The following is a 20825-nucleotide window of genomic DNA, read 5'->3' on the forward strand; positions in this document are numbered from 1 at the left end:
GGCCTGTAGGGAATTATTTAGATTAGATTGTGGTGAGATGATCCACCCTAAAAGTGGCTGACACCATTCAGTGGGCTCTGGTCCCTGCTTGTGACTAGGAGAAAATGAACCAAGTACAAATGTTCGTCTCTCTTTGCTTCCTAACTATGGATGTGATAGGAAGAGCTACCTTAAGCTCTTGCTCTCAAGCCATATCCTTCTTGATGCACTGTGCCCTAGAACTGTGAAGGGAAAGAAATTCTTCTTTTGTCAGTTATTTTGTTGCATTGATGAGAGAAGCAGATGACATATCCAAAAGGAGAACTTGTAACACAAAAATGTCCTCTGCTAAATCTAAAAGATTCCCTTTGACTTTTACCAGAAAAAGTTGCAGTGCTTGCATTCTAGAAGCTTGAGGGTTTGAAGTTTTATGTGTGGGTCTACAATCTGTTCTGAGTTAAAATTTGGAAAATTTGAAGGGTCACTTGTTTTGTTTGCTTGTTTCATGATCACCTATACAATAATAGTTTTTGTACTATTTGTTAGAAGTTTCTTTTTCTATTGTACTTTCAATTTATGAAAAACATTTTTGTGAAGATAGAATTTACCTCAGCATATGCTTAGCATACAAGAGTGCTTGGATTTTATCTCCAGCTCTGCACACACAAAAAAATCAAAGACAATTCTATTTTTAGACCCATGTGTCAGTATGTCATATATTACAAGATATATTAGTCACTTTAAGACTGTATTAAGTCTTCAAATCAAATACTTTAAACTCTCTAACACAGGACTTTCTTAATTTGATTTGGCTACTATAAGGTGTTCACTTTTCCACATAAGTGTTTGACTAATTACAAATTTCTGCTGTGTTTTCCTTAAGGGTACAATTAGTCTATTTGAACAGAACTGCTGTCTTAAGGAAATTGGGCCTGCCAGTACATTGGCATAGTATATCACTTTATTTAGTTATATTTGGCTTATGACATTGGTATTTTGTACTTCTTTAACATATAAATACTGCAATTATTGTTAGAACTATACATATGTCAGAACATTATGATACTTGTTCTATTTTAAATATTATTTTTTTATCTAATTCTAGTTGGTAAACCTTCACTTTGTTTTGTATAATGGCCCTAATACTTATATTGTAAAATTAACTTTCTGTTCCAAAGGTTTTATGTAAGATGATTTTCTAAATGTAAAGTCAAATCATGTATGAATAGATAATTTCTTCTTTTTAAATCTCTATGCTTTTAATTTATTTGTCTTAACTTACAACAATGGCTAAATATTTCTAGTATAATGATGAATTTTCTGGCAAACAACTCTTTGTTGTATCCTATTTTTTAGAGGAAAGTATTCAGTATTTCACCATCAGCCATACTTGATTAAGTTTTTAATAAATGATATAAGACTTGTGATAAAAGAGTATATTATAAAAAGGAGCTTTGGAATTTCAATGTTGATGACAAGGCTTTTTTGCTTTTCTGAAACAGGACTTCCCACTGTCCTTCTGAGTAGCCTGAAATCCACCTGCCTCAACCCACCATATGATGAGTCTATAGGCTGGCTAACAGGTTTTCTTTAATTCATAATTTTCTAAAAGTATTGTTTTCAGAAATGGATGTTGAATTATATCAAATAATTTGAACAGTATTTCAGGTGCATAGATGTAATTGTTTGGACTGTTGAAATAGCAAATTATGCTGACTACTTCTCAGATGTCAAAGCAGCTTGTATTCTGAAGATCATGATGGTCATTAAAGTCATGCTAGAGTTTCTTTTTATATATTGTAACATTTGATGTGCTATTGTTTGGAAAAATTCTTACCTATTTGTTCTTCAGAGATTTTGGCCTATAACTTAGATATTTTTTCATTGTATTTTTTGTCTATTTGTTTATTTGTTTGTTTTTCTGCCTGGTTTTGATATTAAAGGAATTCTACCGTCATAACCACTGGGAAGTGAACAATCAACAGTATTCTACCAGGGAAGAAGCTATGTAGAGATTATATTACTGCTTTTTAGAATGTTTGATACAAATTCCCGAGATGTCTCCTAGAATTATTTTTGTACCCATCAACATAATGTCAACTGTATGTACTAATTAGATGAGGGTTGGAAGTAAAAACCACCTAATGATGGACATTATAGCATCACAATTTTCTATTTGGAATTTTGTATTTGCTTTATTTAAAAGAATTGCTGAAACTCTATAAACTTATTCCTGTACAAGTTTCCAGTCTCATAATATCAGTGGCATTTTAACCTGCATTAATGTGTATTTGGTAAATACTACGGTTTTAAATCAGTTACATGAAGTGCTTCTGAATTACTACTTAAATTCTCATTGAAATGATTCATATTTATAAATGGGGATAATTGACAACACCCAGCCTTCTCACTAATATGTAGGAATTTTTAAAAACAATTTAAAAATGTCATGTTATTAATAATAGTTTATAGTTTCCTTATAATTCTATTAGGCACATTTTTTGATTTTGAGAAATGAAGCATATTTTATTACTATCAAAAGTTTTTAATTTTAATATTTCCAAATAAATCATTTCATTTGTCATGGTATTTTCTTCATGATTTCTCCTGATTAAAATATCCTTTCAAAATTGTCACATCTTATACCTGCAAAAGACCTCAAATGAGATCATGAAAAAAGGTAATAAAAGAGGTAAACAGATTGCTCCCAAAGTTACGTTTTTAAATTCTTTCTTATTATAATTAAGTTGTGATATTCAGGCTTAAGCATATTTTCCATTTCATCATGTGTATTAACTTTTAAAATTTATTGCTGGTGTCCATACTGTTTTGAAAAATGACACACGAATTTATTTTTTATAGTTAAGTCATTGAGATTCAAAGTCTGATATTTGATCCAGCTATGACTAATCATTGAAGGTTTTGGAGACCTTGGTTCAGCACATACTATACAAGTAATTTACCATGGAGCATAAACTACAGCCATGTTGGGTAAGTTTTTTATTGTAGTCTGTTAGCTAAGTTTTGACAATAATATATTGATTCAGAACTTTATTGGCACACTCATCTATAAAAGTTACCATTGAGAAAACAACCATTATAGCAAGACTATCTACATCAGCAGTGGGTCATGACTCCTTTGTGGGCTACATATAAGATATCCTGCATAACATATATTTACATTGCCATTGAAAACACTAGCAAAATTACAGTTGTGAAATTAGAAACAAAATAATTTGGTGGTTGGGAGGTCACCACACCATGAGGAACTGTATTAAAGGGTCACAAGAGAAGTTTGAGCATTAGGAAAGTTGAGAACAACTGATCTAGATTTTTTTAATAATACAGAGCAACTTCGGAGATTTTTCAAGACCATAATGTATGCCTTTGTGTTTCTAGTGACTGAATTATTACAATGCATGGGATATGAATATAAATGCTGGACAAATGAAGGATTTCCATAGGAAAATACCCAAATACTAATTCTTCTAGAATGTTAAAAACTATACTTGAAACAGGACCCAGTGACTTTCGAATCTCATCATTGGGGCATGAAAACAGGAGAATAATGAGTTTACTACAAAGCTGGGCTACATAGAGAGTCCCTGTCAGAAAATAAAACCAAAACCAAAAATAATCAAGCAAAACCTTACAAACTCTATTGGGATTTTACTATTAAAAATATAGAAATCTTAAATTTCCTTCAAAACATCAAAGAAATGCATGGTAAAAAAGTTCATGCTTCAAATAGAGTCCAGACCATTTCTTCATAAAACCATGTCTCAAAACAGTTAGTATCTTTCTTAAAAAGACTATCAGTAGATTATCATTCAGAATATTTAATATGTAATTGTTACCCATGAACTTGAAAAAGATAGAGTGTTGGAAATACTACAACTTTGAGTAATTTATAGCCACTCAAATTTATTTAGTCAAAGATATATATATAGGCTTATTGAAAGAATTTTCTTAAGTTGTCTCAGACTATTTAGGGAATTTTCACAACAAAACCCATTTTGGCTAAAGTTAAGCTAATATATATATATATATACATACATACATATATATGTATGTATATATATATATATATATATATATATATAGTAATTTAATGAAAATCAATTCAATATGATTTGGGAATATAAATTTAATTTAGACAATTCTCCAAAATATTTATCATGAGAATTCTATTCTTTGCAAATTAAACAGTGAAATAAAATCAGCCAAGCTAGTTATTTTAAGCCTATTCCTTTTTATATTTAAAGATATCGCTGGGCAGTAGTGGCACATGCCTTTAATCCCAGCACTTGGGAGGCAGAGGCAGGTGAATTTCTGAGTTTGAGGCCAGCCTGGTCTACAAAGTGAGTTCCAGGACAGCCAGGGCTATACAGAGAAACCCTGCAACTTTTTTGATATTCATCAAAAAGGAAATTGATGATTATATAAAAAGATATTTAAATGGACAAATAAATGAGAAAGTATGCATAAAACATTCACCATAGAACATCAGTAATGGGTGTATATAGCAGTCATGGTATTGCCTTTTCTGCCTTATATATAACGTTTCCATTTCTGGGGTTGAGGAATGAACCCAGGTCCTTTCATATACTAGGCAAGTTTTCTAAGTTTTCTATTGTAGAGCTCCATCACTAGCTATTGCATCTACAGTATTTTATTTAAAAATCCTTTTGAATGAGGCAAAATATCATATAGAGGGCCTAAGCAGCAGGCAGATAGCTATTCAATGTATAATACTTTGTAATCTTTCTGTGCATTTTAAAACTTTGCAATGGAAATGGTTTTGTTGTTGTTGTTTTGGTTTGTTTGTTTGTGTTTTTTTTTTGTGTGTTTTTTTTTTGTTTTTTTTTTTTGGTTTTTTTTTTTTTTTTTTTTTTTGGTTTTTCTCTGTATAGCCCTGGCTGTCCTGGAACTCACTTTGTAGACCAGGCTGTCCTTGAACTCAGAAATCTGCCTGCCTCTGCCTCCTGAATGCTGGGATTAAAGGCGTGCACCACCACGCCCAGCTTGGAAATGTTTTTAAAGTATACTGATAAAGTGACTTCTACCAGGCTAGAAAAAGTCAGGAATTTTTTTTGTTTGTCTTTTTTTGTTTTTGTTTTAACTACAGTTGGGAAGGGGTTGGAAAGTGATTCATTTATTGTTGGTAAATAGCTCAGACAGAGAGACATTTCATACTACCCATAGATGTTCTTACCTTTTACTGAGAATATTAAGTTTTGCCACTCTAATCTGCTATTGTACCTGCACACATCTAAATAACATGTGTGGTATTATTTGTGTTCAGAAAAGATTGGCAAAAACCCATTCCTACAAGTAGTAACTGATAGTATACACATGTAATTCAATACTAGGTCAGTTATTCTTTCAAATTTAAATTACTTTGAGTAATTATTAAATTAAAAATTACACAAAGCCAGTAAATCAAAAGACAAGAGGCAATTATATCCTCTGTTTTGACAAATGAAAATAAAACAAACTAGTGGAATATAAACAAAATTAAAACAGTGGCAGACAGGCATCATGGGCTTTCCAGTGAGCTTGCTTATTACCCATAACCTTTTCCAAAGGTTTCAATATCAATGAAAGTTTAAAACAAATTGAGAAGTAGCAAGAGCCTCCATACCTTTTGGTCCAGGTAGCCCATCCAAGCCAGTGCGTCCTGGAGGACCTGTAGGTCCTGGGAAACCACGATCACCTTTTGGACCAGGTGTTCCTTTGAAACCTGGGAATCCTGGTGGCCCAGGTGGCCCAGGTAACCCAAATCCTGGCTCTCCCTTAAGCATACACATGACAAAACACAACGAAAAGTCCCGTGACTTTCCTGATGCTTACCATTTACTACAGAGAATTTAAAGAATTGAATACAAAGTAATATTTTTCTTTCATATTAAGAAGAGGATAATTAAATTAAAAAAGGATGGGTGTGTTAGAGAGAATATCTGGAAGGGACAGAAATAGGGTTTACTGAAGGCAAATTAAATGAGTTGGACTGTTTTCAAAGTACAAAAGTTAACTGAAAACAAGGGATTAAACAACACTCTACACAAGTGAGGGAATGTGAATATGACTGAGGATCAGATAATGCAAGGAATTAGTTTTAACATGATTTAAGTAGTATAATGTCATTGTGGTTTCTGCATACAATTTTCATTTAGTTAGATATGAATGGCAAAGCATTTGTAAGTGAAATGATGTAATCTTGAGATTTGGGTTAAATGAGACCACCCCCTTTCTGAAAAACAGGAAAAGATCAAGGAAGTGTTACTATAATCTTAGCAGTTTTGTACCTGACTGACGCATCTGTCAAAGTTCATTAGATCATTTCTTGGGCTTTCATGTTTATTTGAAAATGTTCATAATGAAAGAAAAACAAGCCAAAAGAGATGTAAATTTTTTCATGAGAGTCTGTCAGCTGTTTTTCCATGAGGAAAATAAGTAATAAGGATGAAATCCACTGAGATTAGATCATTTAAGCACAGAATTCAGGAAGAGGAGCTATAATTACATGCTGAAGGCTGACTGAAAAGTGATTAAGGTTAAATAAGTTACAATGGAAGAAATATAAAGGGAGTTATTTATTAGTAGTACCAAATAGCAGTGATTTGGTTTATATATATTTAATGGAATTGGAACAGAGGAAACAATACAGGAAGGGCTTGATATATCCAACACAATCTTACCAATCATCACACATGTAAAAGTATGAAATGGGTTACTGTTTCTCTACATAAACATAGGCCAAGCTGATCATTGGATTCTTTCATGTAATCCAAAAACCTAGCAGTCTAAAACAAGGTCAGAGACTTTGGATCTGGGTATTAAATTATATTAAAGATGGTTTGGGATTGGTTATTTTTAAATGAAAATATAGCTAAGTATTATCAATATAATAAAGACTTGGGACAATGTCTAAGACGAATAGGAACTGGATCTAAGGACAGTAGAAAAGACTGTCTTTATGAAAAAGGACTAATTTAAAATGTTCTAGACTGGAGCTGGAGATGGCTCAGAAGTTGAGTGCTCTTGTAGAGAACCCAGGTTCGATTCCCAGAACCCACATGGTAGTTAATAACTGTCTGTGACCTCAGTTCTAGGGCATCTGAGCCCCACCCCTGGCCTCTACAGTCACCACATCAGGCACCCATGTGGTGCACATATATACACATGCAGACAAATCACTCATACACATAAAAATAAAAAAAATAATAAATATATCCTTTAAAAAATTGTTTCAGACCTTTGGTCCTGGGGAGCCTGGTGACCCAGGAGGCCCATCTGGACCCATTCTTCCAGGGGCCCCAGGAGCTCCTGGAGGTCCCGGAATTCCTGGAAAACCTGTAAAATAGCAAGCCATTGTTTTAACCTATATAAAGAATAAATTTGAAGATAGGTAGTCACATTCTCATCTCCCTAAATGCATGCTTTATACACTGACATGTTAAAAGTCCAGGAGCATTCTATATGACCACTTAGAATTAAGCTTAATATTCATCTGAGATTTTCTCAATCAGCTTATCCTTCCAGTTCTACAGGGTAATTAAATGGCTGTAGAAGAAACTATGCTCTTTTGAAGTATATAACACATCAGAATTAAATATAGTGAATCAATGCCATACATAAATACAGACCTGCCCTTCTGCTTACATTGTGACGTAATGTGACAGAATGCTGAACATGTACTTCTACAGATGAGCTAGATGCAACTGTATGTGTTATATAAGCATTCACACATAAAATCAAATCTGTCATTTATAAAAAAAATGGTAGACCTAAGGAACTGTCATCACTCAAAGGTGCTCCCCTGTTATTCATAAGAATAAATTCTGGGAGGAGTAAAGCACAACTGTAGAAAAATAACTAAAAATATCAATAAATCAAGGGTGTATTTTATTTGCGATAAAATATTGCATATGTGTATAGTGAATCTGTTCTGATTAATAGAATCTATTAATTCAATACATATCTATGTACTTCTTGTTACACTTCCAGGAACTATTCAAGGCTCTAAGAATACAATGATGAATACAAATGTCATAAATCCCATGATGTTCTTTAGCATATGATTCATTTTGCATCTCTCAAATGTAGATAGTTTCATCACTAGACTGTTTTAGAAAATGAACTCCAGGTTCAGTGAGAGATCCTGTCTCCAAAATTAAGGTGCATATAAATGACTTTTCTTCTTTAATGTTTATTTTTATCATTTCAATTTTATGTGCAAAGGTGTTTTGTCTGCAGGTATGTACATGAACCAGGTATGTGCCTAGTGTCCTAAAAAAAACCAGAGTACAGCATTGAGTCCATTATACTTAGAGAGTTAAGAGTGGTTAGGAGCTGCCATGGAGATGCTAAGAATTAAACCCTTGTCTTCTGGAAGAGCAGGCAGTGCTCTTAGTCACTGAGCCATCTCTGCAGGCCCAATGTGACTTTTTCATTTACAGATTTTAAATGGCATATAAGTTAAATAAGTTAAATCTACTTTGTTTTATATTATGAAACAATAGTATCTTACTAATCAGGTAATCTACACTGCCCACTACCTCGTCCTACATACCTTTAGGACCAGGTGGTCCAGGAGGCCCAGTCCCAGGGATACCTGGTTCTCCTTTGCTACCTGGTATTCCTGGCAGGCCTGGTTGGCCTGGAAGTCCAGGATCACCTACAGAAAAAAAAAACAGCACTGTAAGAATGGGGAACATCCAAAAGAAAGAATTTCAGTGATGAAGTTGTTTTGAAATAAAATAAATTCTTTGCATACCTGGAAGACCCACTTCACCATCTCTGCCTGGACTACCTGGCAAACCAGGCTTTCCTGGCTGGGTTATGGTCTGGCCTGGATCTCCTTTAGGACCTGAAAACAAATGGAACACTCCAAGTGAGAATCATTTGCTTGACTAATAATAACAATCCCATTTTGCGTATTCTAGGAAGATAGCAAAGAGAAGGATAAAATTTCAAAAAAAAAAAAAGAAAGGAAGAGAGAGGGGGAGAGAGAGGGGGGGGAAGGAAGGAAGAAAGAAAGAAAGAAAGAAAGAAAGAAAGAAAGAAAGAAAGAAAGAAAGAAAGAAAGAAAGAAAGAAAGAAAGAGAGAGAGAGAGAAAGAAAGAAGAAAAGCAGATGATGCTTTTAGGTGCTTCCATGATTGAGGATGTTTGATAACTAACTTTAGATGCCAGGGTGACTAGATTAAAGGATATTTAGATAGCTGATGAAATAATTATCTCTGCTTTATGCCTATGGCCCATGATTCCAGAAGACATAGGAATTTAAATCAGTGCTTTAAGGAAGGAGGGTCTGCCTTTGCACAATATGGACCATTATCATCCAACAGAAGAGGATGTGGATAGTACAACAACAACAACAAAAACATAGGAAAAAATCTCTCCCTCCCCCCCCCATCTCCTCATTCATCTGGAACACCCATCTTCTTCCCTTGAGCATCAGAACATAAATTGGGATGGGATGGTAGCTCCATCAGCAAAGTGCCTGCTGAATATGAATAAAACTGTAGCTATAGCACCACATAACCCATATACTGAGGGTATGGAGGGAAGCAGATCCTTGGATCATACTGGCTAGCCAGCCTAGCAATATCAATGAACTCCAGGTTCAGTGAGGGACCCTGTCTCCAAAATTACAGTGCATGTTTTTGACACTCAAAACATATACGTAAAGGTAATACTATACAGACCAAGCAGGTTGCTTTTATGTATTTAGGAGTGTGTGTGTGTGTGTGTGTGTGCTGTATTTAGGAATGTACATGTAGGAATCCACACATATATAAAAGAACATTTAAAGTAAAGGGATTTAACTTTGAAAGAGAGCAAGGGGTTTACATGTGAGATGGGAGGAGTTAGAGGGATAAAGGTAAGGCAGAAAAAAATTATAATTATATCATTTTAAAAATATTAATAAAATAGTTATGTGCATGTGTTTCCCAGTTACATGGATACAACTACACTTACATATATTCAAGAACGAAATACAAATAACACTACAAACTTTGACTAAGTTAACAAGAAATCTCACTTTAAACAAAAACAATCTATTCCCTTCCTATAAGCATATAGATGGCTAGAGAAACACATTTCCCAGGAATTTTTTAAACTTTTTATATCTATCTGTCTGTATGTATGTCTGTCTACTTTTAAAATAGAAAAAACAGCAAAGGTAAACATACCTGGTAATCCCGGCTGGCCTGGATTTCCTGCCACACCTTTTATGCCTTTTTCTCCTATAGGGCCTGGAGGCCCAAAACCAACTGGGCCTGTAGGTCCCATATTTCCTGGGAGACCTGGTAAACCTGGGCTCCCAGGAGGACCTCTTTCACCCTTAAAAGTAATTCCACCCTGAAAATGGAAATGTTTAAGACAGAAAACATTGATGTAACAACTTCATGTAGATTAATATAAATGAATACAATCAGGGGCATGACTCAGCCATACGTATGCCTTTTAAAGTTATGCTATAACTGTGTTATGTTCTTTTATTGAATCTATGATTACTTACTTACTAATTACCTCCTTCAACAAATATTTCAGAATGCTATCTTCTAGTGGTATAAGCTGAGAAGATGAGTAAATCAAAGTCTCTGCTCTCAAAAATCTCACACCGTACCATGAGATGGTTATTGTCTATTTATACTATTAAAATATATTTATCATTCAAATATCCTGTACTGTATGTTGAATATAAAAAAAGACTGTTCATTTATGCTCAGTGTTTGGCTCTGTAGTATCTTAATCTGGCTGTACACACACACACACACACACACACACACATATATACATATAACAAATTGGTTTTTTTTCATGCTTAAAAAATTCCCACAGATGTTTAGAATAATGAATCCCTCACTGACTCCTAAGCATTTTAACTTCCTCTCCATCAAATCATAGTTAGTAATAATCAATACTATACTGAGTTAATAAGGAGTTTATAGAACTGCAGGAAAACAGTAAGGAAACTCTAGTATCAATGTACCATTTCACTGTAAAATCGTATTATTTTAGGCATTAGTATTCATCTAAGTACTAGGCTCCTTTTTTATTTTAACTTAGCAATTGCTTTTGGAGGGGGTAGAGAGTACTGAAAATTGAATTTAGGTACTTCACACAAACCCAGTACAAGTTTTACCATTGACATAGAAACTTCATCCTGTAAGAAACATTACTAAATGACAATTTGACATAAAAGCAAGAATATTAATCCAACTCACAGGCTCTCCCTTGGGGCCAGGGAGTCCTGGCAAACCATCCTTTCCAGGACTACCAGGTAGACCAGGAAGCCCTGGAGCTCCAGGGAAACCCAACTCTCCTTTGTCACCCTTCATTCCTGGAAGAGTGAGGACATCCCCAGGGTCACCCTTAGACCCTGGAAAGCCTGGAGCACCTGGAGGTCCAGGTATGCCCTGAGTTGGAAGAAAAGAGTGGGAGAAGAAAAAAAAAGTAAATTAGAATATTTTCTAACATTTTCCTCTCCAGTTTGCCCCATTAACCCATACAATAACATTTACCATACAAAGTAACGTATGAATTAAGGATAGCAAAGCATCCCTCAACTGAGGAATGGATATAGAAAATACATTTACATAATGGAGTACTACTCAGCTATTAAAAACAATGAATTTATGAAATTCCTAGGCAAATGGATGGATCTGGAGGATATCATCCTTAGTGAGGTAACCCAATCACAAAAGAATTCACATGATATGCACTCACTGATAAGTGGATATTAGCCCAGGAACTTAGAATACAATTTGCACAACACATGAAACTCAAGAATAAGGAAGACCAAAGTGTGGATACTTCGTCGTCCCTCCTTAGAATGGGGAATAAAATACCCATGGAAGGAGTTACAGAGACAAAGTTTGGAGCTGAGATGAAAGGATGGACTATCCAGAGACTACCCAACCCGGTGATCCATCCCACAATCAGCCACCAATCACAGACACTATTGCACATGCCAGCAAGATTTTGCTGACATAACCCTGATATAGCTGTCTCTTGTGAGGCTATTCTAGTCCTGGCAAATACAGAAGTGGATGCTCACAGTCATCTATTGGATGGAACACAGGGTCCCCAAAGAAGGAGCTAGAGAATATACCCAAGGAGCTGAAGGGGTCTGCAGCCATATAGGAGTAACAACAATATGAACTAATCAGTAACCCCAGACTCCCTAGGACTAAACTACCAATCAAAGAAAACACATGGTGGGACTCATGGCTCCAGCTGTATATGTAGCAGAGGATGACCTAGTCGGTCACCAATGGGAGAAGAGGCCCTTGGTCTTGCAAAGACTCTATGCCAGAGTATAAGGGAATGCCAGGGCCAAGAAGTGGGAGTGGGTGGGTAGGGGATCAGGGTGGGGGGAGGGTATAGGGGACTTTCAGGATTTGAAATGTAAAGGAAGAAAATATCTAATAAAAAAAGATAGCAAAGCATAGAGAGAGAAAGAATAAAATAAATTATAATTTAAACTAAATTTATATGTATCTGTTCATAAGTGAAAAATCAAAGGGCACATGGCATCTTTCATTACTTTGTGGCTCATAATAAAATTATCAAAGCTTACTGGCAATCCTTTCAGACCAGTTATCCCAGCTTGTCCTTTGTCACCCTTCTCTCCAGGGATTCCAAGAGATCCTAAGACACACATAGATCAGGTGAGCACTGAGCCTTAAGCACCCCCACCCCAATCACATGCATCTAGAAATCAGCACATCACAAACTTCGATTTTAAACAGAGAGCTCTACCACATTTAACTCAGATTCTTTCCTCTTTCGTGTTCTCAATAGGAGGAAACCAAAGTTTCTTATAAATTAATATTTAACAGCACTTACAGCACTGCATCCCCAGGTCTTTTCTAACTCCAGAGTACTCTTTTGCCAAGTTTGCAGCTACTAGAAACTGTGAGGTTGGGCATGAGTTCTTATCCCCATCCTACTGCCACTGGGAGAAGACGGGAAAGGAGCCTGCTTATCTTTATTTTCAGTTATACAATCTTCCTATATCTTTCCTAGCTCTTTCTTTGGTTGGTCATTCCTTAAGATTTGGTTTAAGAGATGTTTAGTACCAAACATTACAGGAGAAAAGTTACTGGAGCATCAGTTATACAGAGGAATCTTCACACTAACTGCATTATTTACAACGATGTTACTAGCTCCTAGTGGCAGCTAAGAAGCTTGCTTAAGGTATTTCCTAACTCCTAATGATTTTGTGTCGTTGATACATGTACTAGACTGGTAATCAGTCTGGAGTCTATCATCAGCCTGGACACACATTTTCTATATAAACTCAAGAATATGCAATATTAGCAATATGTAAAGAGCTAAAGGAATGGAATGGTTGTGATTCTGAAAAATGATTCAAAATTAGGAGGGAAGCCATATATGTACCAGGAATATTGGCAGTTGGTTGCCAGAAGTTTAATAGAAACCTTGTTCCTTAATGACAATATGAAATATATCCCCAATGACTCTGCATCTGGAAACCATACTCATGGTCCAGAAAGTATGAATATTCTCCCTAGTTTTCTAGAACAAAATTCTGACTCTAAATGTTTCAGTTTTGAGACAATGTAATTCTTTGAATAATACCAAATACTGTGATAGAGAATGTTGGTGGCTTCCAGTTACATACAGAAGGGCAATTTATTTCATAAGAGAGGCATTTCATACTCAAAAATTTCTAGACATAAGTGACTAGCTAAAAATGGCAAACTACCATCATAAAACAATTAGCACACTCAAAAGAACCAAAGTATTTTAAAAGATTGACTATATGAAGGATATTTTACCTGGAGGACCTGGGAGACCTGGTAAACCAGGTTGGCCTGGAGGCCCTGAAATGCCAGTTCCAATACAGTTGAAGCAAGTATCACCTTTGTCACCTGGCCAAAAAAAATATTATTGGAAGGATTACTTAAACTTTCTTTTGATGGGATTCTAAAGAAGTCAGCTGTAGGGAATAATAGCATTCCTACCCAACACTGTGATTAGAGAAGCCTGTCTAAAATTAAATTTTAGACAAATACTGAGTGCCTAGTATATATAAAGAACAACTTTAAGCATTTGTGACATAGTAATATAGAAAATAGACAAAATTCCATGGTTTTGTGGAGCTAACTTCCTACCAATAAAAATAATAAACAGTAAAGATGACAAATTATTAAATTATATATTAAATAGTTTAATACAGTGTTAAATCCAGTAAGCTTTTAATTGTGTATTAAAATACATTTGTAGAGGGAAAATGGAGTTAGGTGTGACTGAGTGTGTGCTGGGGAGGCTTAGGTGGGAGAAAGATTTTAAATAGGGTTAGGTCAGGATAGATCTCATTGACAAGATATCTACATAAACAAAATGAAAGGCATGGCATTTGCATAAGAAGTATAGCATATATATGCTACATATAGGCAATGAATGGCCCATAGATCAGTCTTCTGAAGTGGAATAAGGAAGTAGGACCAAGTTATAGATTTTTAATGGAAATGAATGGCTTATGGTGAAACATACAAGCCACATTAACATGTAGCTTTCACTGTGATTTACATGAAAAGCAGGTGGGTATTTAACAGAAGAGCCATCATTATAACAGACTCTATTTTCCCAGAAGCAGACTTAAAATAATGAATTGCACATTCATATGTTAGGCATATACCACTAGTTATTTGCTCTTTAATACTACAAGGGAATTCATGACCAAACTATATATTTTGCTTAAATATTTACAAACTATCCTACCCTACTCTACGTCTATCACCCTAGAAGAATTTGTGGCAATCTTACAAGTCTAGCTATATCATCTACCCTTACTTGGTAAGCGATTCATATTATTTACTTATTTAATTTTTCATACAGTTTTTTTTAAAGATTTATTGATTATATGTAAGTACACTGTAGCTGTCCTCAGACACTCCAGAAGAGGGCGCCAGATCTCGTTACAGATGGTTGTGAGCCACCATGTGGTTGCTGGGATTTGAACTCCGGACCTTCGGAAGAGCAGTCGGGTGCCCTTACCCACTGAGCCATCTCACCAGCCCCCATACAGTTTTTTTTTGTTTAGTTTTTCAAGCCAGGGTTTCTCTGTATAGCACTGGCTGTCCTAGAACTCCCTCTGTAGGTCAATATGGCCTCGAACTCAGAAATCTGAATGCCTCTGCCTCCAAGTGCTGGGATCAAAGGTGTGTGCCACCACTGCCCGGCTCATACAGCATATTTTGATCATATTCTTTTCCCTAACCCAACTCCTGTATACCACACATGAATCCTCCTTTTCAAAATTTTAGGATAGTCTGGATTTTTTGCATTAATTAATTTTAAGAAAACAACTCTCATTATTAATTGACCAAATGAAACACTCCTCTATTTGGTAGTATTTCACAAGATTTCAGGTGTCAAACAATATTGACTCAAAAGTACCCCATAAATACCTACACATGCATTCCTTCAATGACTTCTCTCACCATCATCTTACAACTTAATTTTCTTCATCTACATGAAGTTCCTCCAATTTTCTAGGATTTTCAACTAGAATGAAGTTACTTATTAATAAACTAATAATTAAAAATATAGCTTCAAATTTTCTAGAATTAATCTAGTTAAGAAATCAGTTCCTCAAATCATCTAGATATCCAAACATAAACACTTGATAATTCCCATTGAATAAAAAATAAATAATTAAATAGTTAAAAGATAAATAATTATACTTAATTCATTAATAGAAGTATCTTTATTTTTAATTCTTCTTATTATTTATTGCTTGAGCATTACTATTATTACTTGAGCAATCTCGATTATCATAAAAATACAAGACCAAGAATCCCACTGTAATTCAAATTCCAGTGTTATAACACAGTCATATATCTATTGCATCTTAATCAAGATCTCTTTCTTCACCTTCATGACTTATTAAATTTCTTTTTTAATTAGGTATTTTCTTTATTTACATTTCAAATGCTATCCCAAAACTCCCCCATACCCTCCCCCCCCCCACTCCCCTAAACACACACTCCCACTTCTTGGCCCTGGTGTTCCCCTGTATTGGGGCATATAAAGTTTGCAAGACCAAAGGGCCTCTCTTCCCAATGATGGCCAACTAGGCCATCTTCTGATATATATGCAGCTAGAGACACGAGCTCTGGGGGTACTGGTTAGTCCATATTGTTGTTCAACCTATAGGGTTGCAGAACCCTTTAGCTCCTTGGGTACTTTCTCTAGCTCCTCCATTGGGGGCCCTGTGTTCCATCCAATAGCTGACTTTAAGCATCCACTTCTGTGTTTGCCAGGCACCAGCATAGCATCACAAGAGACCACTATATCAGGGTCCTTTCAGCAAAATCTTGCTGGCCTATGCAATGGTGTCTGCGTTTAGAGGCTGATTATGGGATGGATCCCTGGATGAGGCAGTCTCTAGATGGTCCATCCTTTCTTCTCAGCTCCAAACTTTGTCTCTGTAACTCCTTCCATGGGTGTTTTCTTCCCAATTCTAAGAAGTGGCAAAATGACCACACTTTGGTCTTCTTTCTTCTTGAGTTTCATGTGTTTTGCAACTTGCATCTTGGGTATTCTAGTCTAATATCCACTTATCAGTGAGTACATATCATGTGAGTTCTTTTGTGATTGGGTTACCTCACTCAGGATGATGCCCTCCAGGTCCATCCATTTGCCTAGGAATTTCATAAATTCATTCTTTTAATAGCTGAGTAGTACTCCATTGTGTAAATGTACCACATTTTCGGTATCCATTCCTCTGTTGAGGGACATCTGGGTTCTTTCCAGCTTCTGGCTATTATAAATAAGGCTGCTATGAACATAGTGGAGCATGTGTCCTTCTTACCAGTTGGAACATCTCTAGATATATGCCCAGGAGAGGTAAAGAGGGATCCTCTGGTAGTACTATGTCCAATTTTCTGAGGAACTGCCAGACTGATTTCCAGAGTGGTTGTACAAGCTTGAAATCCCACCAACAATGGAGGATTGTTCCTCTTTCTCCACATCTTTGCCAGTATCTGCAGTCACCTGAATTTTTGATCTTAGCCATTCTGACTGGTATGAGGTGGAATCTCAAGGTTGTTTTGATTTGCATTTCCCTGATGATTACGGATGCTGAACATTTTTTCAGGTGCTTCTAAGCCATTTGATATTCCTCAGGTGAGAATTCTTTGTTTCGCTCTAAGCCCTATTTTTTAATGGGGTTATTTGATTTTCTGGGGTCCACTTTCTTGAGTTCTTTATATATATTGGATATTAGTCCCCTATCTGATTTAGGATTGGTAAAGATCCTTTCCCAGTCTGTTGGTGGCCTTTTTGTCTTACTGACAGTGTCTTTTGCCTCACAGAAGCTTTGCAATTTTATGAGGTCCCATTTGTCGATTCTTGATCTTACAGCCATTGCTGTTCTATTCAGGAATTTTTCCCTTGTGCCCATATCGTCGAGGCTTTTCCCCACTTTCTCCTCTATAAGTTTCAGTGTCTCTGTTTTTATGTGGAGTTCCTTGATCCACTTAGATTTGACCTTAGTACAAGGAGATAGGAATGCATCAATTAGCATCCTTCTACATGATAACCACCAGTTGTGCCAGAAACATTTGTTGAAAATGCTGTCTTTTTTCCACTGGATGGTTTTAGCACCCTTGTCAAAGATCAAGTGACCATAGGTGTGTGGGTTCATTTCTGGGTCTTCAGTTCTATCATTGGTATAATTGTCTGTTGCTATACCAGTGCCATGCAGTTTTTATCACAATTGTTCTGTAGTACAGCTTTAGGTCAGGCATGGTGATTCTACCAGAGGTTCTTTTATCATTGAGAAGAGGTTTTTTGTTTTTTGGTTTTTTGTTTGCTTTTGTTGTTGTTGTTGTTGTTGTTTGTTTGTTTGTTTTTGTTTTTTTGTTTTTTTTGTTTTTTTTTTGCTATCTTAGATTTGTTTTTTGTTTTGGTTATTCCAGATGAATTTGCAAATTGCCCTTTCTAATTAATTGAAGAATCGAGTTGGAAGTTTGATGGGGATTGCATTGAATCTGTAGATTGCTTTTGGCAAGATAGCCATTTTTACTATATTGATCCTGCCAATTCATGAGCATGGGAGATCTTTCCATCTTCTGAGATGTTGATTTCTTTCTTCAGAGACTTGAAGTTCTTATCATACAGATCTTTCACTTCCTTAGTTAGAGTCACACCAAGGTATTTTATATTATTTGTGACTATTGTGAAGGGTGTTGTTTCCCTAATTTCTTTCTCAGCCTGTTTATTCTTTGTGTAGAGAAAGGCCATTGACTTGTTTGAGTAAATTTTATATCCAGCTACTGCACTAAAGCTGTTTATCAGGTTTAGGTGTTCTTTGATGGAATTTTTTGGGTCACATATATACTATCATATCATCTGCAAAAAGTGATATTTTGACTTCTTCTTTTCCAATTTGTATCCTCTTGATGTCCTTTTGTTGTCGAATTGTTCTGGCTAGAACTTCAAGTACTATATTGAATAGGTAGGGAGAATGTGGACAGCCTTGTCTAGTCCCTGATTTTAGTGGGATTGCTTCCAGCTTCTCACCATTTACTTTGATGCTGGCTACTGGTTTGCTGTAGATTGCTTTCATCATGTTTAGTTATGGGCCTTGAATTCCTGATCTTTCCAAGACTTTTATCATGAATGGATTTTTTCAAATGCTTTCTCTCCATCTAACGAGATAATTATGTGGTTTTTGTCTTTGAGATTGTTTATATACTGGATTACGTTGATAGATTTCCATATATTAAACTATTCCTGCATCTCTGGAATGAAACCTATTTGGTCAGGATGGATGATCGTTTTGATGTGTTCTTGGATTCAGTTAGGGAGAATTTTATTGAGTATTTTTGCATCGATACTCATAAGGGAAACTGGTCTGAAGTCCTCTATCTTTGTTGGGTCTTTCTGTGGTTTGGGTATCAGAGTAATTGTGGCTTCATAGAATGAATTGGGTAGAGTACCTTCTGTTTCTATTTTGTGGAATAATTTGAGAAGAACTGGAATTAGATCTTCTTTGAAGGTCTGATAGAACTCTGCACTAAACCCATCTAGTCCTGGGCTTTTTTTGACTGGGAGACTATTAATGACTGCTTCTATTTCTTTAGTGGATATAGGACTGTTTAGGTAATTAATCTGATCATGATTTAACTTTGGTACCTGGTATCTGTCTAGAAATTTGTCCATTTCATTCAGGTTTTCCAGTTTTGTTGAGTATAGCCTTTTGTAGAAGGATCTCATGGTGTTTTGGATTTCTTCAGGATCTGTTGTTATGTCTCCTTTTTCATTTCTGATTTTATTAATTAGGATGCTGTCCCTGTGCCCTCTAGTGAGTCTGGCTAAGGGTTTATCTATCTTGTTGATTTTCTCAAAGAACCAGCTCCTCATTTGGTTGATTCTTTGAATAGTTCTTCTTGTTTCCACTTGGTTCATTTCACACCTGAGTTTGATTTCCTGCTGACTACTCCTCTTGGGTCAATTTGCTTCCTTTTGTTCTAGAGCTTTTAGGTGTGTTGTCAAGCTGCTAGTGTGTGCTCTCTTTAGTTTCTTTTTGGAGGCACTCAGAGCTATGAGTTTTCCTCTTAGAAATGATTTCATTGTTTCCCATAAGTTTGGATATGTTGTGGCTTCATTTTCATTAAACCTTAAAAACTCTTTAATTTCTTTCTTTATTCCTCTCTTGACAAAGGTATCATTGAGGAGAGTATTGTTCAGTTTCCACTTGAATGTTGGCTTTCTGTAATTAATGTTGTTATTTAAGATCAGCCTCAGTCCATGGTGATCTGATAGGATGCATGGGACAATTTCAATATTTTTGTATCTGTCGAGTCTTGTTTTGTGACCAATTGTATGTTCAATTTTGGAGAAGGTACCATGAGGCTGAGAAGAAGGTATATCCTTTTGTTTTAGGATAAAATGTTCTGTAGATATCTGTTAAATCCATTTGTTTCATAACTTCTGTTAGTTTCCCTGTGTCTTTGTGTAGTTTCTGTTTCCACAATCTGTCCATTGATGAAAGTGGAGTGTTGAAGTCTCCCACTAATATTGTGTGAGGTGCAATGTGTGCTTTGAGTTTTACTAAAGTTTCTTTAATGAATGTGGCTATCCTTGCATTTGGAGCATAGATATTCAGAATTGAGAGTTCATCTTGGAAGATTTTACCTTTGATGAGTATGCAGTGCCCCTCATTGTCTTTTTTGATAACTTTGGGTTGGAAGTTGATTTTATTCCATATTAGAATGTCTACTCCAGCTTGTTTCTTCAGACCATTTGCTTGGAAAATTGTTTTCCAGCCTTTCACTCTGAGGTAGTTTCTGTCTTTTTCCCTGAGATGGGTTTCCTGTAAGCAGCAAAATATTGGCTCCTCTTTGTGTAGCCAGTCTGTTAGTCTATGTCTTTGTATTGGGGAATTGAGTCCCTTGATATTAAGAGATATTAAGGAAAAGTAATTGTTGCTTCCTATTATTTTTTGTTAGAGTTGGCATTCTGTTCTTGTGGTTGTCTTCTTTTTGGTTTGTTGAGGGATTACTTTCTTGCTTTTTCTAGGGCGTGATTTCTGTCCTTGTATTGTTTTTTTTTTTCTGTTATTAGTCTTTGAAGGGCTGGATTCGTGGAAAGATATTGTGTGAATTTGGCTTTATCAGGAACACTTTGGTTTCCCCATCTATGGTAATTGAGAGTTTGGCTGGGTATAGTAGCCTGGGCTGGCATTTGTGTTCTCTTAGGGTCTGTATAAAATCTGTCCAGGATCTTCTGGCTTCATAGTCTCTGGTGAGAAGTCTGGAGTAATTCTAATAGGCCTGCCTTTATATGTTACTT

At 35.7% G+C, this 20825-nt stretch overlaps 1 protein-coding gene across 2 annotated transcripts in view; it reads right to left on the reverse strand.

The window, feature by feature from the left end:
- The window catches only part of Col4a5 (collagen type IV alpha 5 chain), a 223851-nt gene that overhangs the window by 70457 nt on the left and 132569 nt on the right, over window positions 1-20825 (reverse strand). For both annotated transcript variants that reach the window (XM_021152696.3, XM_085837997.1), the window contains 8 exons: window positions 13799-13891; window positions 12574-12644; window positions 11219-11410; window positions 10181-10349; window positions 8759-8851; window positions 8555-8659; window positions 7238-7335; window positions 5624-5774 (listed from right to left, as the gene is read on the reverse strand). In XM_021152696.3, the coding sequence (XP_021008355.1) occupies window positions 5624-5774; window positions 7238-7335; window positions 8555-8659; window positions 8759-8851; window positions 10181-10349; window positions 11219-11410; window positions 12574-12644; window positions 13799-13891 (972 nt within the window). The remainder of the gene's footprint in view (window positions 1-5623; window positions 5775-7237; window positions 7336-8554; window positions 8660-8758; window positions 8852-10180; window positions 10350-11218; window positions 11411-12573; window positions 12645-13798; window positions 13892-20825) is intronic.

Source organism: Mus caroli, unplaced genomic scaffold, assembly GCF_978045245.1.
Source record: "Mus caroli unplaced genomic scaffold, Mus_caroli_1 scaffold_5, whole genome shotgun sequence".
NCBI lineage: Eukaryota > Metazoa > Chordata > Mammalia > Rodentia > Muridae > Mus > Mus caroli.